Here is a 27292-nt window from a genome sequence, read left to right on the forward strand (position 1 = left end):
ACAGGAGGAGAAGGTGTCCTAGTGAGGTCCTGGGTGAGGACAGGAGGAGAAGGTGTCCTAGTGAGGTCCTGGGTGAGGACAGAGGAGAAGGTGTCCTAGTGAGGTCCTGGGTGAGGACAGGAGGAGAAGGTGTCCTAGTGAGGTCCTGGGTGAGGACAGAGGAGAAGGTGTCCTAGTGAGGTCCTGGGTGAGGACAGAGGAGAAGGTGTCCTAGTGAGGTCCTGGGTGAGGACAGGGGAGAAGGTGTCCTAGTGAGGTCCTGGGTGAGGACAGGGGAGAAGGTGTCCTAGTGAGGTCCTGGGTGAGGACAGGAGGAGAAGGTGTCCTAGTGAGGTCCTGGGTGAGGACAGAGGAGAAGGTGTCCTAGTGAGGTCCTGGGTGAGGACAGGGGAGAAGGTGTCCTAGTGAGGTCCTGGGTGAGGACAGGAGGAGAAGGTGTCCTAGTGAGGTCCTGGGTGAGGACAGGGGAGAAGGTGTCCTAGTGAGGTCCTGGGCTGAGGACAGGAGGAGAAGGTGTCCTAGTGAGGTCCTGGGTGAGGACAGGTGGAGAAGGTGTCCTAGTGAGGTCCTGGGTGAGGACAGGTGGAGAAGGTGTCCTAGTGAGGTCCTGGGTGAGGACAGGGGAGAAGGTGTCCTAGTGAGGTCCTGGGTGAGGACAGGTGGAGAAGGTGTCCTAGTGAGGTCCTGGGTGAGGACAGGAGAGAAGGTGTCCTAGTGAGGTCCTGGGTGAGGACAGGGGAGAAGGTGTCCTAGTGAGGTCCTGGGTGAGGACAGGGGAGAAGGTGTCCTAGTGAGGTCCTGGGTGAGGACAGGTGGAGAAGGTGTCCTAGTGAGGTCCTGGGTGAGGACAGGAGAGAAGGTGTCCTAGTGAGGTCCTGGGTGAGGACAGGGGAGAAGGTGTCCTAGTGAGGTCCTGGGTGAGGACAGGAGGAGAAGGTGTCCTAGTGAGGTCCTGGGTGAGGACAGGTGGAGAAGGTGTCCTAGTGAGGTCCTGGGTGAGGACAGGTGGAGAAGGTGTCCTAGTGAGGTCCTGGGTGAGGACAGGGGAGAAGGTGTCCTAGTGAGGTCCTGGGTGAGGACAGGGGAGAAGGTGTCCTAGTGAGGTCCTGGGTGAGGACAGGGGAGAAGGTGTCCTAGTGAGGTCCTGGGCTGAGGACAGGAGGAGAAGGTGTCCTAGTGAGGTCCTGGGTGAGGACAGGAGGAGAAGGTGTCCTAGTGAGGTCCTGGGTGAGGACAGGAGGAGAAGGTGTCCTAGTGAGGTCCTGGGTGAGGACAGGGGAGAAGGTGTCCTAGTGAGGTCCTGGGTGAGGACAGAGGAGAAGGTGTCCTAGTGAGGTCCTGGGCTGAGGACAGGAGGAGAAGGTGTCCTAGTGAGGTCCTGGGTGAGGACAGGAGGAGAAGGTGTCCTAGTGAGGTCCTGGGTGAGGACAGGGGAGAAGGTGTCCTAGTGAGGTCCTGGGTGAGGACAGGAGGAGAAGGTGTCCTAGTGAGGTCCTGGGTGAGGACAGGGGAGAAGGCGTCCTAGTGAGGTCCTGGGTGAGGACAGAGGAGAAGGCGTCCTAGTGAGGTCCTGGATGAGGACAGAGGAGAAGGTGTCCTAGTGAGGTCCTGGGTGAGGACAGGAGGAGAAGGTGTCCTAGTGAGGTCCTGGGTGAGGACAGAGGAGAAGGTGTCCTAGTGAGGTCCTGGGTGAGGACAGAGGAGAAGGCGTCCTAGTGAGGTCCTGGGTGAGGACAGAGGAGAAGGCGTCCTAGTGAGGTCCTGGATGAGGACAGAGGAGAAGGTGTCCTAGTGAGGTCCTGGGTGAGGACAGGGGAGAAGGCGTCCTAGTGAGGTCCTGTGTGAGGACAGAGGAGAAGGTGTCCTAGTGAGGTCCTGGATGAGGACAGGGGAGAAGGTGTCCTAGTGAGGTCCTGGGTGAGGACAGGGGAGAAGGTGTCCTAGTGAGGTCCTGGGCTGAGGACAGAGGAAAAGGTGTCCTAGTGAGGTCCTGGGCTGAGGACAGAGGAGAAGGTGTCCTAGTGAGGTCCTGGGTGAGGACAGGGGAGAAGGTGTCCTAGTGAGGTCCTGGGTGAGGACAGGGGAGAAGGTGTCCTAGTGAGGTCCTGGGTGAGGACAGGTGGAGAAGGTGTTCTAGTGAGGTCCTGGGTGAGGACAGGGGAGAAGGTGTCCTAGTGAGGTCCTGGGTGAGGACAGAGGAGAAGGTGTCCTAGTGAGGTCCTGGGTGAGGACAGAGGAGAAGGTGTCCTAGTGAGGTCCTGGGCTGAGGACAGGAGGAGAAGGTGTCCTAGTGAGGTCCTGGGTGAGGACAGGGGAGAAGGTGTCCTAGTGAGGTCCTGGGTGAGGACAGGGGAGAAGGTGTCCTAGTGAGGTCCTGGGCTGAGGACAGAGGAGAAGGTGTCCTAGTGAGGTCCTGGGTGAGGACAGGGGAGAAGGTGTCCTAGTGAGGTCCTGGGTGAGGACAGAGGAGAAGGTGTCCTAGTGAGGTCCTGGGTGAGGACAGAGGAGAAGGTGTCCTAGTGAGGTCCTGGGTGAGGACAGAGGAGAAGGTGTCCTAGTGAGGTCCTGGGTGAGGACAGGAGGAGAAGGTGTCCTAGTGAGGTCCTGGGTGAGGACAGAGGAGAAGGTGTCCTAGTGAGGTCCTGGGTGAGGACAGGAGGAGAAGGTGTCCTAGTGAGGTCCTGGGCTGAGGACAGGAGGAGAAGGTGTCCTAGTGAGGTCCTAGGTGAGGACAGGAGGAGAAGGTGTCCTAGTGAGGTCCTGGGCTGAGGACAGAGGAGAAGGTGTCCTAGTGAGGTCCTGGGTGAGGACAGGGGAGAAGGTGTCCTAGTGAGGTCCTGGGTGAGGACAGGAGGAGAAGGTGTCCTAGTGAGGTCCTAGGTGAGGACAGGAGGAGAAGGTGTCCTAGTGAGGTCCTGGGCTGAGGACAGAGGAGAAGGTGTCCTAGTGAGGTCCTGGGTGAGGACAGGGGAGAAGGTGTTCTAGTGAGGTCCTGGGTGAGGACAGGAGGAGAAGGTGTCCTAGTGAGGTCCTGGGTGAGGACAGGGGAGAAGGTGTCCTAGTGAGGTCCTGGGTGAGGACAGGAGGAGAAGGTGTCCTAGTGAGGTCCTAGGTGAGGACAGGAGGAGAAGGTGTCCTAGTGAGGTCCTGGGCTGAGGACAGAGGAGAAGGTGTCCTAGTGAGGTCCTGGGTGAGGACAGGGGAGAAGGTGTTCTAGTGAGGTCCTGGGTGAGGACAGGAGGAGAAGGTGTTCTAGTGAGGTCCTGGGTGAGGACAGGAGGAGAAGGTGTCCTAGTGAGGTCCTGGGTGAGGACAGGAGGAGAAGGTGTCCTAGTGAGGTCCTGGGTGAGGACAGGGGAGAAGGTGTCCTAGTGAGGTCCTGGGTGAGGACAGGGGAGAAGGCGTCCTAGTGAGGTCCTGGGTGAGGACAGGGGAGAAGGTGTCCTAGTGAGGTCCTGGGTGAGGACAGAGGAGAAGGTGTCCTAGTGAGGTCCTGGGTGAGGACAGAGGAGAAGGCGTCCTAGTGAGGTCCTGTGTGAGGACAGAGGAGAAGGTGTCCTAGTGAGGTCCTGGCTGAGGACAGGGGAGAAGGTGTCCTAGTGAGGTCCTGGGTGAGGACAGGTGGAGAAGGTGTCCTAGTGAGGTCCTGGGTGAGGACAGGAGGAGAAGGTGTCCTAGTGAGGTCCTGGGTGAGGACAGGGGAGAAGGTGTCCTAGTGAGGTCCTGGGTGAGGACAGGGGAGAAGGCGTCCTAGTGAGGTCCTGGGTGAGGACAGGGGAGAAGGTGTCCTAGTGAGGTCCTGGGTGAGGACAGAGGAGAAGGTGTCCTAGTGAGGTCCTGGGTGAGGACAGAGGAGAAGGCGTCCTAGTGAGGTCCTGGGTGAGGACAGAGGAGAAGGTGTCCTAGTGAGGTCCTGGCTGAGGACAGGGGAGAAGGTGTCCTAGTGAGGTCCTGGGTGAGGACAGGTGGAGAAGGTGTCCTAGTGAGGTCCTGGGTGAGGACAGGAGGAGAAGGTGTCCTAGTGAGGTCCTGTGTGAGGACAGGGGAGAAGGTGTCCTAGTGAGGTCCTGGGTGAGGACAGAGGAGAAGGTGTCCTAGTGAGGTCCTGGGTGAGGACAGGAGGAGAAGGTGTCCTAGTGAGGTCCTGGATGAGGACAGAGGAGAAGGTGTCCTAGTGAGATCCTGGGTGAGGACAGGGGAGAAGGTGTCCTAGTGAGGTCCTGGGTGAGGACAGGAGGAGAAGGTGTCCTAGTGAGGTCCTGGGTGAGGACAGGGGAGAAGGTGTCCTAGTGAGGTCCTGGGTGAGGACAGGGGAGAAGGTGTCCTAGTGAGGTCCTGGGTGAGGACAGGGGAGAAGGCGTCCTAGTGAGTTCCTGTGTTAGGACAGAGGAGAAGGTGTCCTAGTGAGGTCCTGGATGAGGACAGGGGAGAAGGTGTCCTAGTGAGGTCCTGGGTGAGGACAGGGGAGAAGGTGTCCTAGTGAGGTCCTGGGTGAGGACAGAGGAGATGGTGTCCTAGTTAGGTCCTGGGTGAGGACAGGGGAGAAGGTGTCCTAGTGAGTTCCTGGGTGAGGACAGAGGAGAAGGTGTCCTAGTTAGGTCCTGGGTGAGGACAGGAGGAGAAGGTGTCCTAGTGAGGTCCTGGGTGAGGACAGGGGAGAAGGTGTCCTAGTGAGGTCCTGGGTGAGGACAGGGGAGAAGGTGTCCTAGTGAGGTCCTGGGTGAGGACAGAGGAGAAGGTGTTCTAGTGAGGTCCTGGGTGAGGACAGGGGAGAAGGTGTCCTAGTGAGGTCCTGGGTGAGGACAGAGGAGAAGGTGTCCTAGTGAGGTCCTGGGTGAGGACAGAGGAGAAGGTGTCCTAGTGAGGTCCTGGGTGAGGACAGGGGAGAAGGTGTCCTAGTGAGGTCCTGGGTGAGGACAGGGGAGAAGGTGTCCTAGTGAGGTCCTGGGTGAGGACAGGGGAGAAGGTGTCCTAGTGAGGTCCTGGCTGAGGACAGGGGAGAAGGTGTCCTAGTGAGGTCCTGGGCTGAGGACAGGGGAGAAGGTGTCCTAGTGAGGTCCTGGGTGAGGACAGGGGAGAAGGTGTCCTAGTGAGGTCCAGGGCTGAGGACAGGGGAGAAGGTGTCCTAGTGAGGTCCTGGGTGAGGACAGGAGGAGAAGGTGTCCTAGTGAGGTCCTGGGTGAGGACAGAGGAGAAGGTGTCCTAGTTAGGTCCTGGGTGAGGACAGGAGGAGAAGGTGTCCTAGTGAGGTCCTGGGTGAGGACAGGGGAGAAGGTGTCCTAGTGAGGTCCTGGGCTGAGGACAGGGGAGAAGGTGTCCTAGTGAGGTCCTGGGTGAGGACAGGGGAGAAGGTGTCCTAGTGAGGTCCAGGGCTGAGGACAGGGGAGAAGGTGTCCTAGTGAGGTCCTGGGTGAGGACAGGGGAGAAGGTGTCCTAGTGAGGTCCTGGGTGAGGACAGGGGAGAAGGTGTCCTAGTGAGGTCCTGGGTGAGGACAGGAGGAGAAGGTGTCCTAGTGAGGTCCTGGGCTGAGGACAGAGGAGAAGGTGTCCTAGTGAGGTCCTGGGTGAGGACAGGGGAGAAGGTGTCCTAGTGAGGTCCTGGGTGAGGACAGGGGAGAAGGCCTCCTAGTGAGGTCCTGGGTGAGGACAGAGGAGAAGGTGTCCTAGTGAGGTCCTGGGTGAGGACAGGGGAGAAGGTGTCCTAGTGAGGTCCTGGGTGAGGACAGAGGAGAAGGTGTCCTAGTGAGGTCCTGGGTGAGGACAGAGGAGAAGGTGTCCTAGTGAGGTCCTGGGTGAGGACAGGGGAGAAGGCGTCCTAGTGAGGTCCTGGGTGAGGACAGGGGAGAAGGTGTCCTAGTGAGGTCCTGGGTGAGGACAGGGGAGAAGGTGTCCTAGTGAGGTCCTGGGTGAGGACAGGGGAGAAGGTGTCCTAGTGAGGTCCTGGGTGAGGACAGGGGAGAAGGTGTCCTAGTGAGGTCCTGGATGAGGACAGAGGAGAAGGTGTCCTAGTGAGGTCCTGGGTGAGGACAGGGGAGAAGGTGTCCTAGTGAGGTCCTGGGTGAGGACAGAGGAGAAGGTGTCCTAGTGAGGTCCTGGGTGAGGACAGGGGACAAGGTGTCCTAGTGAGGTCCTGGGTGAGGACAGGGGAGAAGGTGTCCTAGTGAGGTCCTGGGTGAGGACAGAGGAGAAGGTGTCCTAGTGAGGTCCTGGGTGAGGACAGGGGAGAAGGTGTCCTAGTGAGGTCCTGGGTGAGGACAGGAGGAGAAGGTGTCCTAGTGAGGTCCTGGGTGAGGACAGAGGAGAAGGTGTCCTAGTGAGGTCCTGGGTGAGGACAGGGGAGAAGGCGTCCTAGTGAGGTCCTGGGTGAGGACAGGGGAGAAGGTGTCCTAGTGAGGTCCAGGGCTGAGGACAGGGGAGAAGGTGTCCTAGTGAGGTCCTGGGTGAGGACAGAGGAGAAGGTGTCCTAGTGAGGTCCTGGGTGAGGACAGGGGAGAAGGTGTCCTAGTGAGGTCCTGGGTGAGGACAGGAGAGAAGGTGTCCTAGTGAGGTCCTGGGTGAGGACAGAGGAGAAGGTGTCCTAGTGAGGTCCTGGGTGAGGACAGAGGAGATGGTGTCCTAGTGAGGTCCTGGGTGAGGACACGGGAGAAGGTGTCCTAGTGAGGTCCTGGGTGAGGACAGGAGGAGAAGGTGTCCTAGTGAGGTCCTGGGTGAGGACAGGGGAGAAGGTGTCCTAGTGAGGTCCTGGGTGAGGACAGAGGAGAAGGTGTCCTAGTGAGGTCCTGGGTGAGGACAGGAGGAGAAGGTGTCCTAGTGAGGTCCTGGGTGAGGACAGGAGGAGAAGGTGTCCTAGTGAGGTCCTGGGTGAGGACAGGGGAGAAGGTGTCCTAGTGAGGTCCTGGGTGAGGACAGGGGAGAAGGTGTCCTAGTGAGGTCCTGGGCTGAGGACAGGAGGAGAAGGTGTCCTAGTGAGGTCCTGGGTGAGGACAGAGGAGAAGGTGTCCTAGTGAGGTCCTGGACTGAGGACAGGAGGAGAAGGTGTCCTAGTGAGGTCCTGCGTGAGGACAGGGGAGAAGGTGTCCTAGTGAGGTCCTGGGTGAGGACAGGAGGAGAAGGTGTCCTAGTGAGGTCCTGGGTGAGGACAGGGGAGAAGGTGTCCTAGTGAGGTCCTGGACTGAGGACAGGAGGAGAAGGTGTCCTAGTGAGGTCCTGCGTGAGGACAGGGGAGAAGGTGTCCTAGTGAGGTCCTGGGTGAGGACAGGAGGAGAAGGTGTCCTAGTGAGGTCCTGGACTGAGGACAGGAGGAGAAGGTGTCCTAGTGAGGTCCTGGGTGAGGACAGAGGAGAAGGTGTCCTAGTGAGGTCCTGCGTGAGGACAGGGGAGAAGGTGTCCTAGTGAGGTCCTGGGTGAGGACAGAGGAGAAGGTGTCCTAGTGAGGTCCTGGGTGAGGACAGAGGAGAAGGTGTCCTAGTGAGGTCCTGGGTGAGGACAGGGGAGAAGGTGTCCTAGTGAGGTCCTGGGTGAGGACAGAGGAGAAGGTGTCCTAGTGAGGTCCTGGGTGAGGACAGGAGGAGAAGGTGTCCTAGTGAGGTCCTGGGTGAGGACAGGAGGAGAAGGTGTCCTAGTGAGGTCCTGGGTGAGGACAGGGGAGAAGGTGTCCTAGTGAGGTCCTGGGTGAGGACAGGAGGAGAAGGTGTCCTAGTGAGGTCCTGGGTGAGGACAGGTGGAGAAGGTGTCCTAGTGAGGTCCTGGGTGAGGACAGGAGAGAAGGTGTCCTAGTGAGGTCCTGGGTGAGGACAGGGGAGAAGGTGTCCTAGTGAGGTCCTGGGTGAGGACAGGAGGAGAAGGTGTCCTAGTGAGGTCCTGGGTGAGGACAGGGGAGAAGGTGTCCTAGTGAGGTCCTGGGTGAGGACAGGAGGAGAAGGTGTCCTAGTGAGGTCCTGGGTGAGGACAGAGGAGAAGGTGTCCTAGTGAGGTCCTGGGTGAGGACAGAGGAGAAGGTGTCCTAGTGAGGTCCTGGGTGAGGACAGAGGAGAAGGTGTCCTAGTGAGGTCCTGGGTGAGGACAGGGGAGAAGGTGTCCTAGTGAGGTCCTGGGTGAGGACAGGAGGAGAAGGTGTCCTAGTGAGGTCCTGGGTGAGGACAGGGGAGAAGGTGTCCTAGTGAGGTCCTGGGTGAGGACAGAGGAGAAGGTGTCCTAGTGAGGTCCTGGGTGAGGACAGAGGAGAAGGTGTCCTAGTGAGGTCCTGGGTGAGGACAGAGGAGAAGGTGTCCTAGTGAGGTCCTGGGTGAGGACAGAGGAGAAGGTGTCCTAGTGAGGTCCTGTGTGAGGACAGAGGAGAAGGTGTCCTAGTGAGGTCCTGGGTGAGGACAGGAGGAGAAGGTGTCCTAGTGAGGTCCTGGGTGAGGACAGAGGAGAAGGTGTCCTAGTGAGGTCCTGGGTGAGGACAGAGGAGAAGGCGTCCTAGTGAGGTCCTGTGTGAGGACAGAGGAGAAGGTGTCCTAGTGAGGTCCTGGGTGAGGACAGGAGGAGAAGGTGTCCTAGTGAGGTCCTGGGTGAGGACAGAGGAGAAGGTGTCCTAGTGAGGTCCTGGGTGAGGACAGAGGAGAAGGTGTCCTAGTGAGGTCCTGTGTGAGGACAGAGGAGAAGGTGTCCTAGTGAGGTCCTGGGTGAGGACAGGAGGAGAAGGTGTCCTAGTGAGGTCCTGGGTGAGGACAGGGGAGAAGGTGTCCTAGTGAGGTCCTGGGTGAGGACAGAGGAGAAGGTGTCCTAGTGAGGTCCTGGGTGAGGACAGGGGAGAAGGTGTCCTAGTGAGGTCCTGGGTGAGGACAGGAGGAGAAGGCGTCCTAGTGAGGTCCTGGATGAGGACAGAGGAGAAGGTGTCCTAGTGAGGTCCTGGATGAGGACAGAGGAGAAGGCGTCCTAGTGAGGTCCTGGGTGAGGACAGGAGGAGAAGGTGTCCTAGTGAGGTCCTGGATGAGGACAGAGGAGAAGGCGTCCTAGTGAGGTCCTGTGTGAGGACAGAGGAGAAGGTGTCCTAGTGAGGTCCTGGGTGAGGACAGAGGAGAAGGCGTCCTAGTGAGGTCCTGTGTGAGGACAGAGGAGAAGGTGTCCTAGTGAGGTCCTGTGTGAGGACAGGAGGAGAAGGTGTCCTAGTGAGGTCCTGGGTGAGGACAGGAGGAGAAGGTGTCCTAGTGAGGTCCTGGGTGAGGACAGGAGGAGAAGGTGTCCTAGAGAGGTCCTAGGTGAGGACAGGAGGAGAAGGTGTCCTAGTGAGGTCCTGTGTGAGGACAGAGGAGAAGGTGTCCTAGTGAGGTCCTGGGTGAGGACAGGAGAGAAGGTGTTCTAGTGAGGTCCTGGGTGAGGACAGAGGAGAAGGTGTCCTAGTGAGGTCCTGGGTGAGGACAGAGGAGAAGGTGTCCTAGTGAGGTCCTGTGTGAGGACAGAGGAGAAGGTGTCCTAGTGAGGTCCTGGGTGAGGACAGGGGAGAAGGCGTCCTAGTGAGGTCCTGGGTGAGGACAGGGGAGAAGGCGTCCTAGTGAGGTCCTGGGTGAGGACAGAGGAGAAGGTGTCCTAGTGAGGTCCTGGGTGAGGACAGGAGGAGAAGGTGTCCTAGTGAGGTCCTGTGTGAGGACAGGGGAGAAGGTGTCCTAGTGAGGTCCTGGGTGAGGACAGAGGAGAAGGTGTCCTAGTGAGGTCCTGGGTGAGGACAGGGGAGAAGGTGTCCTAGTGAGGTCCTGGGTGAGGACAGGGGAGAAGGTGTCCTAGTGAGGTCCTGGGTGAGGACAGGGGAGAAGGTGTCCTAGTGAGGTCCTGTGTGAGGACAGGAGGAGAAGGTGTCCTAGTGAGGTCCTGGGTGAGGACAGGGGAGAAGGTGTCCTAGTGAGGTCCTGGGTGAGGACAGGAGGAGAAGGTGTCCTAGTGAGGTCCTGGGTGAGGACAGGGGAGAAGGTGTCCTAGTGAGGTCCTGGGTGAGGACAGGAGGAGAAGGTGTCCTAGTGAGGTCCTGGGTGAGGACAGGAGGAGAAGGTGTCCTAGTGAGGTCCTGGGTGAGGACAGGAGGAGAAGGTGTCCTAGTGAGGTCCTGGGTGAGGACAGGAGGAGAAGGTGTCCTAGTGAGGTCCTGGGTGAGGACAGGGGAGAAGGTGTCCTAGTGAGGTCCTGGGTGAGGACAGAGGAGAACGTGTCCTAGTGAGGTCCTGGGTGAGGACAGGGGAGAAGGTGTCCTAGTGAGGTCCTGGGTGAGGACAGGGGAGAAGGTGTCCTAGTGAGGTCCTGGGTGAGGACAGGAGGAGAAGGTGTCCTAGTGAGGTCCTGGGTGAGGACAGGAGGAGAAGGTGTCCTAGTGAGGTCCTGGGTGAGGACAGAGGAGAACGTGTCCTAGTGAGGTCCTGGGTGAGGACAGGAGGAGAAGGTGTCCTAGTGAGGTCCTGGGTGAGGACAGAGGAGAACGTGTCCTAGTGAGGTCCTGGGTGAGGACAGGGGAGAAGGTGTCCTAGTGAGGTCCTGGGTGAGGACAGAGGAGAAGGTGTCCTAGTGAGGTCCTGGGTGAGGACAGGAGGAGAAGGTGTCCTAGTGAGGTCCTGGGTGAGGACAGAGGAGAAGGTGTCCTAGTGAGGTCCTGTGTGAGGACAGGAGGAGAAGGTGTCCTAGTGAGGTCCTGGGTGAGGACAGAGGAGAAGGTGTCCTAGTGAGGTCCTGGGTGAGGACAGGGGAGAAGGTGTCCTAGTGAGGTCCTGGGTGAGGACAGGGGAGAAGGTGTCCTAGTGAGGTCCTGGGTGAGGACAGGGGAGAAGGTGTCCTAGTGAGGTCCTGGGTGAGGACAGAGGAGAAGGTGTCCTAGTGAGGTCCTGTGTGAGGACAGGAGGAGAAGGTGTCCTAGTGAGGTCCTGGGTGAGGACAGAGGAGAAGGTGTCCTAGTGAGGTCCTGGGTGAGGACAGGAGGAGAAGGTGTCCTAGTGAGGTCCTGGGTGAGGACAGGAGGAGAAGGTGTCCTAGTGAGGTCCTGGGTGAGGACAGGAGGAGAAGGCGTCCTAGTGAGGTCCTGGGTGAGGACAGGGGAGAAGGCGTCCTAGTGAGGTCCTGGGTGAGGACAGGGGAGAAGGTGTCCTAGTGAGGTCCTGGGTGAGGACAGGAGGAGAAGGTGTCCTAGTGAGGTCCTGGGTGAGGACAGGAGGAGAAGGTGTCCTAGTGAGGTCCTGGGTGAGGACAGGAGGAGAAGGCGTCCTAGTGAGGTCCTGGGTGAGGACAGGAGGAGAAGGTGTCCTAGTGAGGTCCTGGGTGAGGACAGGAGGAGAAGGTGTCCTAGTGAGGTCCTGGGTGAGGACAGGGGAGAAGGCGTCCTAGTGAGGTCCTGGGTGAGGACAGGGGAGAAGGTGTCCTAGTGAGGTCCTGGGTGAGGACAGGAGGAGAAGGTGTCCTAGTGAGGTCCTGGGTGAGGACAGGAGGAGAAGGTGTCCTAGTGAGGTCCTGGGTGAGGACAGGAGGAGAAGGCGTCCTAGTGAGGTCCTGGGTGAGGACAGGGGAGAAGGCGTCCTAGTGAGGTCCTGGGTGAGGACAGGGGAGAAGGTGTCCTAGTGAGGTCCTGGGTGAGGACAGGAGGAGAAGGTGTCCTAGTGAGGTCCTGGGTGAGGACAGGAGGAGAAGGTGTCCTAGTGAGGTCCTGGGTGAGGACAGAGGAGAAGGTGTCCTAGTGAGGTCCTGGGTGAGGACAGGGGACAAGGCGTCCTAGTGAGGTCCTGGGTGAGGACAGGGGAGAAGGTGTTCTAGTGAGGTCCTGGGTGAGGACAGAGGAGAAGGTGTCCTAGTGAGGTCCTGGGTGAGGACAGGGGAGAAGGTGTCCTAGTGAGGTCCTGGGTGAGGACAGGGGAGAAGGTGTCCTAGTGAGGTCCTGGGTGAGGACAGGAGGAGAAGGTGTCCTAGTGAGGTCCTGGGTGAGGACAGAGGAGAAGGTGTCCTAGTGAGGTCCTGGGTGAGGACAGGAGGAGAAGGTGTCCTAGTGAGGTCCTGGGTGAGGACAGAGGAGAAGGTTCCTAGTGAGGTCCTGGGTGAGGACAGGGGAGAAGGTGTCCTAGTGAGGTCCTGGGTGAGGACAGGGGAGAAGGTGTCCTAGTGAGGTCCTGGGTGAGGACAGAGGAGAAGGTGTCCTAGTGAGGTCCTGGGTGAGGACAGGGGAGAAGGTGTCCTAGTGAGGTCCTGGGTGAGGACAGGAGGAGAAGGCCTCCTAGTGAGGTCCTGGGTGAGGACAGGGGAGAAGGTGTCCTAGTGAGGTCCTGGGTGAGGACAGGGGAGAAGGTGTCCTAGTGAGGTCCTGGGTGAGGACAGAGGAGAAGGTGTCCTAGTGAGGTCCTGGGTGAGGACAGGGGAGAAGGTGTCCTAGTGAGGTCCTGGGTGAGGACAGGGGAGAAGGTGTCCTAGTGAGGTCCTGGGTGAGGACAGGGGAGAAGGTGTCCTAGTGAGGTCCTGGGTGAGGACAGAGGAGAAGGTGTCCTAGTGAGGTCCTGGGCTGAGGACAGGAGGAGAAGGTGTCCTAGTGAGGTCCTGGGTGAGGACAGGTGGAGAAGGTGTCCTAGTGAGGTCCTGGGTGAGGACAGGAGGAGAAGGTGTCCTAGTGAGGTCCTGTGTGAGGACAGGGGAGAAGGTGTCCTAGTGAGGTCCTGGGTGAGGACAGGGGAGAAGGTGTCCTAGTGAGGTCCTGGGTGAGGACAGGAGGAGAAGGCCTCCTAGTGAGGTCCTGGGTGAGGACAGGGGAGAAGGTGTCCTAGTGAGGTCCTGGGTGAGGACAGGGGAGAAGGTGTCCTAGTGAGGTCCTGGGTGAGGACAGGAGGAGAAGGCCTCCTAGTGAGGTCCTGGGTGAGGACAGGGGAGAAGGTGTCCTAGTGAGGTCCTGGGTGAGGACAGGGGAGAAGGTGTCCTAGTGAGGTCCTGGCTGAGGACAGGAGGAGAAGGTGTCCTAGTGAGGTCCTGGGTGAGGACAGGAGGAGAAGGTGTCCTAGTGAGGTCCTGGGTGAGGACAGGGGAGAAGGTGTCCTAGTGAGGTCCTGGGTGAGGACAGGGGAGAAGGTGTCCTAGTGAGGTCCTGGGTGATGACAGGAGGAGAAGGTGTCCTAGTGAGTCCTGGGCTGAGGACAGGGGAGAAGGTGTCCTAGTGAGGTCCTGGGATGAGGACAGGTGGAAAAGGCCTGAGCCCATGGTCTCAGCCGCCACCAGCGCGTGGTGGTCTGGGCATGTCCAGGCCCCCTCTTCCACCCTGTCTTGTTTGCCCCCTGTGCTGAACGTCATTCTCGTGGCCCACAGCCCAGAGGGCAGCCTCCTGGCTCACGGTGCTCCTGTGGCAGTGCCCTCCCCGGGGCAGCAGTGGGGCTTGCTGGACTCTATGTGGCAGGGCACCCGCTCCACCCAGGGCTCTGCTGGCCGCGTGTCCCACCTGGCCCCACCTGGCCCCCACGCCTGCTCTTCTGTCCGGCCAGGCCCAGGTCCATGGGGGCTGCCCTGAGGGACGGGCTCATGAGGGCTTGGGCTTTGTCGCCCGTGCCTGGACCAGCTTCACACGCAAGGCCAGTGTCCTAGTGTCTGTCAGAGACGGCAGGGTCGTGTGTGCCCCTGTGTATCAGTGTGTCTCAGTGGTGTGTTTGAATGTTTCTGTGTGTGTCAGTGGATGTATATTGTATAACTATGTGTGTATTTGTGTCACACTGGGAGTGCAGGTCAGTGTGTCCATGATTGACGTCAGTGAGTGTATAAATGTCACTGTGGGTGTGTCACTGTGTAGGTGTGTCAATGAGTATGTCAGTGGGTGTGTGTCACTGTGGATATGTCAATGGGTGTGTGTTACTGTGGGTGTTTCAGTGTGTGGATGTCACTGTGTAGGTGTGTCAGTGGGTGTGTGTCACTGTGTGTCAGTGGTTGTGTGTCAGTGTGTGGGTGTGTAAATGGGTGTGTATCACTCTGTGGGTGTCAGTGGGTGTGTCAATGCATGGATGTCACTGTGGGTGTGTCAGTGGGTGTGTGTCACTGTGTGGGTGTCAGTGGGTGTATGTCACTATGTGTCAATGGGTGTGTGTCACTGTGTGTCAGTGGGTGTGTGTCTTTGTGTGGGTGTGTCAGTGGGTGTGTATCACTATGTCAGTGGGTGTGTGTCACTGTGTGGGTGTCAGTGGGTGTATGTCACTGTGTGTCAATGGGTGTGTGTCACTGTGTGTCAGTGGGTGTGTGTCACTGTGTGGGTGTCAGTGGGTGTGTCAGTGGGTATATGTCACTGTGTGTCAATGGGTGTGTGTCACTAGGTGTCAGTGGGTGTGTATCACTATGTGGGTGTGTCAATGGGTGTGTGTCACTGTGTGGGTGTCAGTGGGTGTGTCAGTGGGTGTTGTCACTGAGTGTGTCAGTGGGTGTGTGCATCAATGGGTGTGTGTCACTGTGGGTGTGTGTTCTGTGGACTCTGGTTCACCCCGGGTCCCTCTACTGCCTGACTGTGGGTTCTGTGGACTCTGGTTCACCCTGGGTCCCTCTACTGCGTGACTATGGGTGCCGTGGACTCTGGTTCACCCTGGGTCCCTCTACTGCGTGACTGTGGGTGCCGTGGACTCTGGTTCACCCTGGGCCCCTCTACCACCTGGCTGTGGGTGCCGTGGACTCTGGTTCACCCTGGGTCCCTCTACCACCTGGCTGTGGGTTCTGTGGACTCTGGTTCACCCTGGGTCCCTCTACTGCGTGACTGTGGGTGCCGTGGACTCTGGTTCACCCTGGGTCCCTCCCGCTGCTGGCTGTGGGTGCCGTGGACTCTGGTTCACCCCGGGTCCCTCCCGCCGCCTGGCTGTGGGTGCCGTGGACTCTGGTTCACCCTGGGTCCCTCTACCGCCTGGCTGTGGGTGCCGTGGACTCTGGCTCACTCTGGTCGCAGGTCTGACCGAGCCCTACAGGGGCTGTGACTCCGCTCTGCCTTCCTGGGTGAGATCAGCGGATCAGCTAGTGTGAATGCAGACCCTCAGGACGCCTCCCACTGTCCTCGCCCTGTGAGCTGCCACGTGGTGTGCTGTGGGAGGAGGGTACACTGTGTACCGAGGACTGAGCCCCAGCTCTGAGGTTCCACGGTGGTCCATCTCATCGTCTGATCACCAGTGGTGCTCAGACTTCAGGCCAGTGGCACTTTTGCGGCTGGCTCCCACCCTGAGGGGACAGCAGGACAGCACGAGGTCACCATTGTTACTTCTGGAATCTGTTTTTGGGCCACAGTTGGCTGCAGGGTAGAGCAGACCCTCAGAGGAGGGGAACTTCGGTGGGACCAGGAGACCTGCAGAGGCCTGGGGACGGGTCTCCTCACAGCCATAACACCAAAGTCCACCCACGGAAAGCAAAGTCCAGACCAACACCATCCTGGAACCACGGAGTGGTGGAGACCCCAGGGGGACAGGGAACGGGCCATTCGTGGGGCGACCTTACCAGGAGAGGAGGTGATGACGGGAGGTCACAGGCCTGCTCCGCCTGGGAACAGTGGACAGGCAGCCCCAGGCTGTCCGCTCAGGGCACTGTGACCCAGGGTTGCAGTAGCAGAGTCAGTGCCCTCAAGCATATAGGCCCTGGACACAGTGGGCAGGGCTGCTAGATCCAGTCCCACTCAGGATCCGGGGCTGGAAAGTTCCTTCTGGTTAGGGCCATCACCAGCCTGCCACCAGCGTCCACAGGGTGCAGAGGACGGTGACCCGCGTCCTGGGGTGGTGGATGATGCCTGCCTCTGGGGAGGTGGGCTGCCACCGTCCGGGGGAAGGAGGCTGGTGCTGCAGCACTGCCCAACAGGCAGCCCCGGCCACGTGCACGCAGGAGCCCTAGATGCCGACTGGATAGAGGGGCGCTGGGCGTGCAGTGCGCCCCAGGTGCCCAAGCATCGTGAGAACAGAGAGTCCACCACGGGGCCCAGCCTGCCACCTGGGCCCTCAGCTGCACCCCCGTGGCCTCCACTGCCCGGGCCCCAGGCTGGCTCCCACCTCCCGAGCCTTTGGCCAGCCCTTCCTCCTGCGTGGCTTCGCTGATCCCCCGCCGGCACCCTTGCTGCTCCTGTTGGCCCACGAGGCTGGCTGGCTGGGTCCCCAGGGATTCCAGGGAGCAAGAGGCTGTGCCCCCCAAGGCCCTGGGGAGCAGCTCTGTCACTAGTGGGGCCTCCTGCTGGGGTGCCATGTGCAGGGAGGGCCCGTCCCCACCTGGGCCCTCAGGGCTGTGCTCAGGAGGGGCAGTGGGGCTCCAGGCAGGCAGTGTCCCCGCGTGGAGGTGTTTCTGGAATGACGTGTCTCTCCCCTCCCAGGTGGCCTTCATGACGCTGACACTCTTCCCCCTCCGGCTCCTGTTTGCTGCCTTCATGATGCTGCTGGCCTGGCCCTTCGCGCTGGTGGCCTCCCTGGGGCCTGCTGACAAGGAGCCCGAGCAGCCCTTGGCCTTGTGGAGGAGGTAAGTGGCTCTGAGCAGAGCTCCGCGTGGGGAGGCTCCGCGGACATCTGTGCCAACGGTCACAGCGGCTCATCCGCCTCGTGGGGAAGCGTCGCTCCCCCCTGAGCCCGTGTCCCCGAGGCTGCCCTCCAGGTCACACCAAGCTCCCTCTACTTCCTCTGAGACTAGCTGCTCCCTGCACCCCTGCCTGGTCCTGCTCTGAGGCCGTTGCTTCAGGGTTCTGCGGCCACGAGGCCACTGTCCCACACCCCTGAGCACAGAGACCCTCTGCCACTGTGGTGGGTCCTCGAGCTGTCCCTGGACCCTCGGCCTGAACAGACCACCCTGTGACACAGTGACCAGGCTCCTGCTCAGGTGGGCCTCCTGCCTGGACTTGCCATCGTGCAGTGGACTGGGAGGGCCCTTGCAGGTCTGAGTACACAGGCGTGGGGGCAGACAGGGCCAGCCACGGCCTGTGACCTGGGCTCACCGGAGGGGCAGAGGTACGGGTCACCACATCCTGGGAGTCCAGTGAAACGCCCGAGGCTCTGGCTGACTGCGGGCTGAGCCAGCACAGCCCCGCGGGGGCGCAGGACCCCAGTCTTGCCCGGGTTCCGAGTTGCACATCAGGCACCAGCTCTGTGGCGGAGTCCTCGCCCGGCTGTGCTGACCCAAGCTGGCCCCATCCTTTACACACTGAAACAGGGCTCAGCCTCGTGCACAGATTGTGGTCCCTCCCACAGAGGCCCGGCGTGGACTGTGGAGAACATGCCCCTGGTCTCACCTGAATCCCTGCCACTGCCCTTAACTGGACCTGCCCTGAGGCCCCAGGCTGCTCTTCCGCATCCCAGCCCCACACCAACCCCTCTGCTGGGACCGGCATGGCAGGGTCGGGGTCCTGGAAGGCGGGACATGGTGGTGCATGCAGGTGTTGGCAGGAGGGCCACCATCTGCCCTGGGCCTCAGGTCTGGAAGCAGCCACACGGCTCATGTGCACTGTGGCCCTTGCCTCTCAGGTTGGGTACCCACCCTCATGCCTGCTCTCCAGGGCCTGCACTTTGACCAGGAGCGTTGGCCCCAAGGGGAGGCACAGGGAACCAGGGTCCTCCTCAGAGCTCAGGTGCCCCTGGTCATGGTCAAATGCACAGCACAATATGGGAAAGATGCCCACTGTGGTGCCCAGGTCTGCCACGCTGCCACTGGCCGGCAGAGTCATACTTGATGGCCAGGTGCTGGGGGTCCTCCCTGGGCCACTGTGGGCAGGTGGGTGTGATGCCATGCAGCTGGTGCTGATGGCACCGGCTTGGCATCCCTCCCTGCCCCCCTGGGTTTCTGAATCCCCTCCGGGGCCACCTCTATCTTGCCACCCTCCAAGCTCTGACTGTGCAGGGAGCTTGGCATCTGCTTGCTTGGTGGAGAAGCCCCGCTGCCCGCAGAGCCCCGCCTGGTGGTGAAAGTCCTGGGCTCCTGGCAGGAGGCCGGAGGCCATCTCCACCCACGCTGGCCGCGCCCCCCCGGCCCTCTGCTCTGCGGGACCAGGCGCCACTGCGTGACACCAGGCTGTCTTCTGGTCCTGGGTGCGCTGCTGGCGCTTCTTACCCTGTGCAGCTCTCTGCTCTCCGCCAGCCTTGCTCCAGGGTGCTCTCTTCCACACAAGACACGGGTGTGCAGAGTGCTCCACGGCAGGCGCATGAGACTCCTGTGGTGACGGTTTCCTAAGAGGTTTGGCACCTGGAGGCTGAGGCTCATTCTGTGTGAGTGTGGATTCCGGTCGTGTGCTAGTGTCAAGTGTGTCGGGGGGGCATGCTTGTGTGTCCTGCACCTGCATGTGCCACACTGTGCCACAGGGACCTCCTGCCCTGCAGCCCTGGGCCTCTGTGCCCAGCACCTGTGGAAGCACTGGGTGTGCTGGGCTCAGCGGGGTGCTCCTGGAAACGAGGAGGGGACAGAGAGGCAGCCCTGGCCAAAGCGCCTTCACGGGGCACTGGTGGGATCGGGGAGAGCCGGACTGAACCACAGCGGCAGATGGGCATCACTGCTGAAGTACCACTAGGAGGGCGGGGAGTACTCGCGCTGTTCCCCGCCACACAGTCCTGAGCAGGCCGATGCTGTGGCAGAGGACGTGGCTGAATGAGCTTTGTGTCACTCAGACCCTCCCAAAGTAAAGGGGTCAGTTTTTCAGCAAAAGAATGACAGTGTGGCAAAAGCTGCTGTTTCAGGTCACTTTAAACCCACAGTGGTGTAAAAGCTGGGCTCCTTTAGGTGAGACTCGCCATCGGGGACTGACTCCCGACAGCCCCAGGAGAGCCCTGAGCAGACCGGTGGTGCCCACGGCTGTGTCCTCCCGCTGCTGACCCCTGGCGGTCTGACAGTTCAGAGCAGCCTGTGCCGAGTGCTCTGAGGGGACCCTTCCCTGGTTCTGGTGTCCTTGTTGCTCTCCTGGTGATCTCAGCCATTCTGCTTTTGGTGACCACGGATGACTGATGACTCCCAGCCTCGGCTTCTGTCCAGCCCTGGGCCCTAGGCCTGTTGATTACTGTAGATGACCTTGCTCTCCCTGTGTCCAGAAAGGAGCTTCCAGGCCCCCAGACTGTTCTGGCCTCCGCCTCCCATTTCAGTCAGTGGAGGCCCCAGCACTGGGTGGCCAGGGTCACAGTACCCTCCCCGTACTCCTGCACCCACCCCCAGGGTACGCCCTGACTCCTCGCCTGTGAGACACCTGGGCCTGCAGTACCTCCAGCCGCTCCAGGGACCCAGAACCGGGCGAGCCTGAGCACACTGCTCCTCTGTTCCCAGCCTGCAGCCGCCGCCCAGGGCCTGTTGCCCAGAGTGAGGGGCCTCCCCGCACCCGCGGAGCCTCTCCCATTCCCTCCCTTCACCCAAACGCGCATCTCCCCCAGGACCTTGCAGGGACTGCGCATCACCCTGAAGGTCCTGGCCCCTGCTCTTGCCCGGGCCTGGTGCCCCGGGAGTCTGAGTGTCCCTTCCAGGGTGTCTGCTCTGGGGTGCACTGGCTGGTCCAGCAGCGGGGCAGCGGGCTGCATGTCCAGAGGCCTCGTGCTCTGCTCTGCTCCCATCCTGTGTAGGGGTGGAGAAGTGGAGGGACCCTTTCCCAGCTGGGCGTGCCCCCTCTCACCCTGAGGCCCCTCAGGGTCACACTGTCCCTGGTCCTGCGGCTGGGCTGCGCTGCGAGCCCCTCTCCCAGCTGGGCACCTGCCTTGTCTTCTCCAGTCTCCTTTCATCTGCCTGTCGCAGGAGGAGGACTGAGGCCTCGGGAGTCTGGGGAGTCCAGCCCTGGTCACTCCACCTGGCAGGTGCTGCTTTCCCAGAGTAGAGCCACAGGCCCTGGACGGCCATCATCCTGCTCTCCCCCCAGCCGCACCTTGTCTCTGCCCCTGTGTTTTGTGGAAGGTCCCCTCGGGGACCTGCAGGAGGGACTTGGACCCACCTCACCCCTGCCCTTGTTGTCCCAGAACAGACTCCGCTGTGGGGCGTAGTTCTCCTGCCCTCCCACACATGCCCGTGGCCGGAAGGTGTTCCCTCTCTGGGAGGGAGCGTCCGTCCTGGGTGACTGGGGGCTCGAGGGAACCTCAGAGTAGGGGACTGCAGCTCCGAGGTGCCATTCCCGTCACGGAGCTCCATTCCAGCCTCTTCCTGCTCCCTGCACGTTCTGGGAGATTTTCTTCCCCGTTCCAGCCCTGCTAGGGAACCGTCTCCTCCCTGAGCACTCTCTCCCCGGCCCAGAGCTCCCGTCCCCGCCTCTGGGACACCTCTGACCCCAGGGGTGGGGTGTCCCTGCACTCTTCTGAGGCCTGGGGGTCGGGGTCTGCCTCCAGGGCTTCTGCACATGGTAGCTCCGGATTCTCAGATGTCCCTGTGAGGAGTGTGAGCCTTAGTGGACGGCCTGGGAAACTCGATGGCTGCCCACCGTGGGGTGGGGTGCTGGCCAGCTCCCCAGCCGGAGCAGAGCTCTGCTGAGACCACCACCCACACCAGAAGTCGGCTTCCCAGGCGCGTCTTTGGCCAGGTCCCCGAGGAAGAGCTGCCAACCTTGGCTCTCTTCCCCACCCCACCCCCGGCACTGGGCGCACTGTTGCCTACCCCAGGACCTGAGGCGTGGCCAGTGTCCCTAACGGCAGGACCCACATTGGATACTGCTCGCCCAGCTCCCCGCCCCTCCTCCCCCAGGACTGGCTCCTGGTCCCCTGGTCCCCTGCAGCCTCCTGCGCCCGCATTCTCCTCCTGAGCATCAGTGGGTGCCCCAGGGATTGTGTGTGGTTATTGGGAAATTAGCGCCTACAGAAAGGTCCTTGGAGACACTCCGCTGAAGTTGAGAAGGGACCTGTGTGAATATACCCAGCCCTAGAAGTAGAGCATCCAGGTTGGGTCCCCAGAGTCTCTGTGTGTAGCCTCAGTGTTGTTTACCCGCAGGTCGGCAGAGGTCTTCCAGGTGGCTGCCCTAGGGGCTTGTGCCCTTCAGCCATTGGCCACCGCGCAGGTGTGCTGGGGCTCACCTAGGAATGCTCCGCAGGGTTCTGGCCCCTCGGGGAAGTCACCAGGAAGGTTTCAGGCTCTCATTTTCTGTGCAGCAATCTCACCCCCTCTGGCCGGCACTGAGGGAGCCCGGGACCCACGGTGCACAGGCCGCCGCTCTCCGGGTGCCTCCCTGTTGGGCTCAGCAGGGTGGCTGGTGGTGAACGGGCGATGGCTCCTCCGCACACAGCAACAGGGATGAGCTCACTGGTCCAGGCCGCTTCCCGTCATTAGCTGCTAGCAGAAGCAGCTCACATGGACAGCACCAGGTCCAGCGGCAGGACCAGAAAGGTGGCCATGTTCCCGTGTGCTAGGTGTCCTCGTGGTTCTCCCCCTGGGCATGACAGAGGCCATCAGATGGGTCGCTGAGCGTGGGACATAAGGTCTTTCATCCCAACGCGCGTGGTGGACGGGATGGAGCCATTGGTTGTCGTGAATGAGTGAGGGGGTGGGAGGAAGTCCCTCAGGCTGGGGACCGGCACACACCCCCTCAGGAAGCTGTGCTGGCCCGGCGGCCTCAGCCCAGGCACAGTGCCTTTCCTGTGACCCCCGAGCCTCGTGTGACGCGACGCCTCTCTTGCAGGGCCGTGGACCTGCTGCTCAAGGCCATCATGCGCACCATGTGGTTTGCTGGCGGCTTCCACCACGTGGTTGTGAAGGGGCAGCGCGCGCTGCCCACCGAGGCCGCCATCCTGACGCTGGCACCGCATTCGTCCTACTTCGATGCCATCCCTGTCACCATGACCATGTCCTCCATCGTGATGAAGGCGGAGAGCAGAGACATCCCAATCTGGGGAAGTGAGTGCACCCCTGCTGGGGGCGGGCAGGAGAGAGCCCTGCCCAGGAGTGAGGCCTCCTGTGTGAGTCAGCCCCGGCCTGGGGGTGGCCCTTCCTCCTATCGAGTGAGTCCCCTCGTGTGTGAGTCCCCAGCAGAGTGTGTGGGGCCTCAGGAGTGCAGGAGCCCCTCCCTGGGCCTGGGGAGTGCCCACTCCTGCCCTGCATCCCCCCGCAGGTCCTCCCTTCACCTCTCCCCTTGCTGTGGATCCCTCCGGGGCTGTGAGGTTCCATGTGATAGGGCCCGAGTGCACACCTACCGGCATCCTTCAGTAGGTAGAAGTCAGGGTCTCAAGTAAGCAATAGGCGTCTGAGCCCTGTGGCACCCTGAGCTCCAGTGTCCTCGGGCTACTGAGCCAACCTCCAAAGCCAGGTGGCTTGACACAACAAAGTCCTTTCTGTCACCTTCTGGGGACTGGGAGTCCCATTGCATGTGGCAGGCCATGCTCCATGTGGCCTGCCGTGCTCCATGTGGCCTGCGTGCTCCATGTGGCCTGCTTGCTCCATGTGGCCTGCTGTGCTCCATGTGGCCTGCGTGCTCCATGTGGCCTGCTTGCTCCATGTGGCCTGCCGTGCTCCATGTGGCCTGCTTGCTCCATGTGGCCTGCCGTGCTCCATGTGGCCTGCTTGCTCCATGTGGCCTGCCGTGCTCCATGTGGCCTGCTGTGCTCCATGTGGCAGGCCGTGCTCCATGTGGCCGGCCGTGCTCCCTGTGGCCTGCTTGCTCCATGTGGCCGGCCGTGCTCCCTCCGAGGCTCCAGGGGAGGCCCTCCTGTTCTTCCAGCCTCCTGGGCTTGTGGCCACGTTACTTGAGCCTGGGTGCCTGAGGTCCCATGGCTTCTCTCCTGCCCCAGGGAGGCCACATCTGTGCCCCATCATTGGGAAGCTCCTTGATGCTTCACCGACTGGGGGATGATGCTTCTGAAGTGGAATGGGCCTGAATGGCCATCAGAGACCACAGAAGGCCACAGGCGGGGTGCTGACCCTGCAGGAGGGAAGGAGGACTGAGGACCCAGCAGGCAGGAGGGCACTGGGCTCCCAGGGCAGCTGCTCGTGCCCAGTGGGGGTTCCCTTCTGCCCCTGGGTGCCTCAGAGCAGGTGCCAGAGGTTTCCAGGCTTGAGGGGAAGAGTTTGGGGCAGGGTGCTGGCCAGGGTGGTAGCTCACCTCTGGGAGGACCCACGTCAGGGTGAATGGACCCTTGAGTGCACAGCGCCAGGCAGAGGACAGTGCAGGGGAGCGTCTTCCTCTGCAGCCAGCCCAGCTGGTCTCCTGGGCTGGGAGTGCTGTGTCACCGTCACCAGTGGCTTCTCATGGGGCAGTTGGGTGGCCTGAGTCGCTGTGACTCCAGTGTGGTGGGTTCCCAGGGCATCTGGTGGCAGGGAGGCAGAGATGTGAGTCCTGCACCCATGTTTCTGAGCTGTGCTTGGAGCCAGGCCCCCTCCCTGGACCTGGACCACAAGGACTCTGCTCCGGCAGAGTGGGACAGGGCGGGAGGCAGGACCTGGATGTCACCTCCAGCCCAGCCCTCGCTGTTCTGTTGGTCGTCACTGTCGGGGTGGGTGCTCTTCATCTGCCCCTGGAGGTGCTGCTGAGCAGCTGGGCAGGCCCCAGGGGGATGCGCCAGTGCTTGTGGGCGCCACCACTGCTGGCCTCCGTCAGCCGCCTTTGCTGAGAGGCAGGCGCTCTTCCCCTCCAGAGGAAGTCCAGGCCGGCGACAGCAAGGCCCCACGCATCCAGATGCAAAGCCCTGGTCGCTCTCCAGACTCTCAGCTCTCCGGGTGTCTTGGCCTGCACCCCTGCTCCCACCTGAAAGGGCCAGCCAGACCCCGGCTCCTCCAGGGAAAAGGCGTTTTCTGTGCTTGTGTGGAGGCTGGGGGGACCGAGGACAAACCCCTCCACCATGAGCTGCGACTCAGTCTGTCTCCAGAGCCCAGGGGCCGGCTGCTGTGGGGTCCGTCTGCAGTGCGTCCTGAGCAGGACAGGAGGCTTCCACCTGCCCCTCATCTTGGCCTCACCTCGCTGTTCAGACAGCTGGGCTAGCAGAGGGGCCAGCAGGGAGGTGGACTGCGCAAGGCCGTGCCCCCGTAGAGTCACAGGTCATACAGAAAAGGCCGGCGAACCCAAGGACTTGGATCACAAAGCAAAACCAGGAGGGCACCCAGCCAGCGGGGGCAGCTGCCCGGTGAGCCCGGGAGGGCTGTTCGAGAGGCCTGAGGCCGTGGGCCCTGCAGTTAGACCAGCCCTGAGCCTGGCTCGGCAGTAAAGGACGACACCGAGTACCTGGCAGTCCGCTGAGGTCCTGGAGTTTCCAGAGGCCAGGTGGAGAGTGTGGCTCCTTGCTAACGTGCTGGTCACTCAACTTGAAGGGTCTCCGCGGGCCCTCAGGGTGTGGGCAGGTGGTGTGTGGCAGGGAACCTGCAGGCTCTGTCGGGTCTGCCAGGGTGGGTTTGCTCTGTCTCTTCCTGTCAGGCTTCAGGCCTGGAAGGTAGCATTTCCAAGGGGAGGATGGGTCCAGGGGACATCATCACGCCAGTGTTCACGCACACCTGGGCTTTGAGCACATGGCGGGGGGCCTGCCCTCCACACCCCAGGTGCAGGCTATGGAGAGTGCACGTCAGCTGAGCTGCTGGTGCTGTGTGGTCAGTCCCGGCTCCACGCGCCCCTGCCACAGTCAGGAGGAGCCATCTTCTCTGTGTCCACTGTGTGCAGGTCCCTCCTCTAGCCTGTGCCTTTATCCGTCATTTCGTGGACAATGCAGAGACCCAAGAGTGAAAGATAGTGACAGATGACTATTAAAAATGTTGAGGACCCAGGCCTGGTAGCCCACTACTCAGGAGGCTTAGGCAGGAGGATCTCTCAGCCAGGAGTTCAAGGCCAGCCTAGGTAGCACCGCCAGACTGTGTCCAAAGCAAACAGAGATGTTAATTAGAATTGAAATGTAGCCCAGCCACACTCCGCCCCCTGCTGGCTCAGAGGGTAGAGGTGGCAGGAGGGCACTGTCCCTAGACGCAGCTGAGGGCTCTTCCTACAGTGCAGGAACTCAGGGCACCTCCCAGGGAGCCAGCGTGGCTCTGGTTCCTCCTGGACCCTGGGCAGCCCTGGACTGTTAAAGAGCTGAGTATTCTGAGCTGGCACTTTGGACCCCCCAGTCCCAGGGAGAGCCACCAACCAGGGTCCTAGCTGTTTCCTCAGTGTCCCCTGCACAACCGAGGGGCCATCCAGTCGAGCCGCCGTCATGACCCTGTCTGGGCATGGGCAGGAGAGGGCCTTGCTCAGGCAGGCACAGCCCCTCTAGCTGTGATCATTCCTCCTGCCCTTGGGAGCGTGGTGGGGGACGTCCGCCCAGTGACCGCTCTGAGCACAGCCCCAGGTGTGGTTCACCATCCCTTTCCTCCCATAGAGAGCGCCGCTCCTCCCTGCGCCTCCTGGCACTGGGCTGAGAGCTGGGGATTCCCCTGGGGGTGGCTTTCCTTGGCACTGGAGACAGAAAGGAAAATTCCAGAACCTCAGCTGCACCCTCAGGGCTAGGGAGATACTGTGTCCAGAGCCCTGGCCTGCCTTGGGGCCATCACAGGGTTCCTTGGGAGTCGGGGGACAAAGCCGACTCCCTCTTTAGCCTCACATCGCCCTGGGCAGGGTCACTCCCCTTCATTCCCGTGGGTGCTCAGAATGAGTGGTTCCAGGACGTCAGCTTAGCCAGTGACTCAAGATGCGGAAAAACACAACCACTGAGGCCACGTGTGTCTTGGGCTTTGTGAGCGTCCAGGGGCCCAGCTGGTAACTGTGAGCACCGTGGAATTTCTTCTTCAGTAAACTTTTTCCTTGCTCTTGGAAGACCTCCAAGAAAGAATAAGTCACACAATACTGAGCCTTATAAGTCCCGAGAGTGCTGAGCCAGGGGCCTGAGGCCACACCTGGGCCCAGCTGGGCTGAGGCCACTCGTGCCCACGGGGCCAAGGGACGAGGTGGCCCACGGGAGCAGGAAGTGAAGCAGCCCGCAGGCTGGGGACGAGGTGGCCCACGGGAGCAGGAAGTGAAGCAGCCCGCAGGCCTGGGGATGAGGTGGCCCATGAGCCTGCAGGGCAGGAAGCAGCCCGCAGGCCTGGGGACGAGGTGGCCCATGAGCCTGCAGGGCAGGAAGCAGCCAGGCTGGCACACTCGCCTTCTCAGCCAGCAGACCCACCTGGGGGCGGCCATTTCTGTGCCCCTCTAACAGCTCTGGCAGGAGAGTGGTGCTCGTGTGGCCCTGCCACCTTCAGCTGAGCACGGTTCTGCCCGCAGCAGGTCTCATGCCCTGACCTGCCACACGTGGTGCAGGCCCCGTGGTGCAGTGGTCAGACCAGGGCTGTGTGCGTTTCTGGGGCTGCCATGGCAGCGTGCCACAGTAGGAATTCGTCCCCTCACCACTCTGGAAGCCAGATGCCCACGGTGCTAGCAGCCGCAGACCTGCTGGGGCTGCCCGGCTCTTCTCCTGGGGGCTGCCGCAGTCCCAGACGCCTTGGCCTGCAGCTACATCGCCCAACACTGCCCCCCCTCCAGTGGCTCCTCCCCGTCCCTATTTTCCTATGAGGACACCAGTCCTTGCATTAGGACCTCATAGCCCAGGGTGATCTCGTGGTAACCCTGTCATGCAGGGTCACTCTCACAGGTATTTTGAGTTAGGGTTCAGCTGGTCTTCTAGGGGACAGAGTTCAGCATACAACGGGGGCTGGGGTCCAAGCCATGTGTGCGGGAGCCCTGGAGCCTCCTCCTCTGCTAATAGGGTGGCCAGACTTCTGTTCCTCGCTGCCCGTCCCGGGTACTCCCTCTCATCCCTGCTCCCCGTCCTGGGTCACTGTCCCCAGAACTCCCGCTCTCGTCCCTGCTCCCCGTCCCGCTCTCGTCCCTGCTCCCCGTCCTGGGTCACTGTCCCCAGAACTCCCGCTCTCGTCCCTGCTCCTCTGTCACAGTCCCGGGAACTCCCACTCTCATCCCTGCTCCCCGTCCCACTCTCGTCCCTACTCCCTGTCCTGGGTCACTGTCCCGGGAACTCCCGCTCTCGTCCCTGCTCCCCGTCCCGCTCTCGTCCCTGCTCCCCGTCCTGGGTCACTGTCCCCAGAACTCCCGCTCTCGTCCCTGCTCCCCGTCCTGGGTCACTGTCCCCAGAACTCCCGCTCTCGTCCCTGCTCCTCTGTCACAGTCCCGGGAACTCCCACTCTCATCCCTGCTCCCCGTCCCACTCTCGTCCCTACTCCCTGTCCTGGGTCACTGTCCCGGGAACTCCCGCTCTCGTCCCTGCTCCCCGTCCTGGGTCACTGTCCCGGGAACTCCCGCTCTCGTCCCTGCTCCCCGTCCTGGGTCACTGTCCCGGGAACTCCCGCTCTCGTCCCTGCTCCCCGTCCTGGGTCACTGTCCCCAGAACTCCCGCTCTCATCCCTGCTCCCCGTCCTGCTCTCGTCCCTGCTCCCCGTCCTGGGTCACTGTCCCAGGAACTCCCGCTCTCGTCCCTGCTCCCCGTCCTGGGTCTCA

At 61.4% G+C, this 27292-nt stretch overlaps 1 protein-coding gene across 1 annotated transcript in view; it reads left to right on the forward strand.

The window, feature by feature from the left end:
* The window catches only part of Lpcat1 (lysophosphatidylcholine acyltransferase 1), a 78397-nt gene that overhangs the window by 29751 nt on the left and 21354 nt on the right, over positions 1-27292 (forward strand). The window contains exons 2-3 of the mRNA XM_077109405.1: positions 16295-16437; positions 21533-21747. Coding sequence (XP_076965520.1) covers positions 16295-16437; positions 21533-21747 — 358 coding nt within the window. The remainder of the gene's footprint in view (positions 1-16294; positions 16438-21532; positions 21748-27292) is intronic.

This window comes from Callospermophilus lateralis, chromosome 5 (assembly GCF_048772815.1).
Source record: "Callospermophilus lateralis isolate mCalLat2 chromosome 5, mCalLat2.hap1, whole genome shotgun sequence".
Taxonomy (NCBI): Eukaryota; Metazoa; Chordata; class Mammalia; order Rodentia; family Sciuridae; genus Callospermophilus; species Callospermophilus lateralis.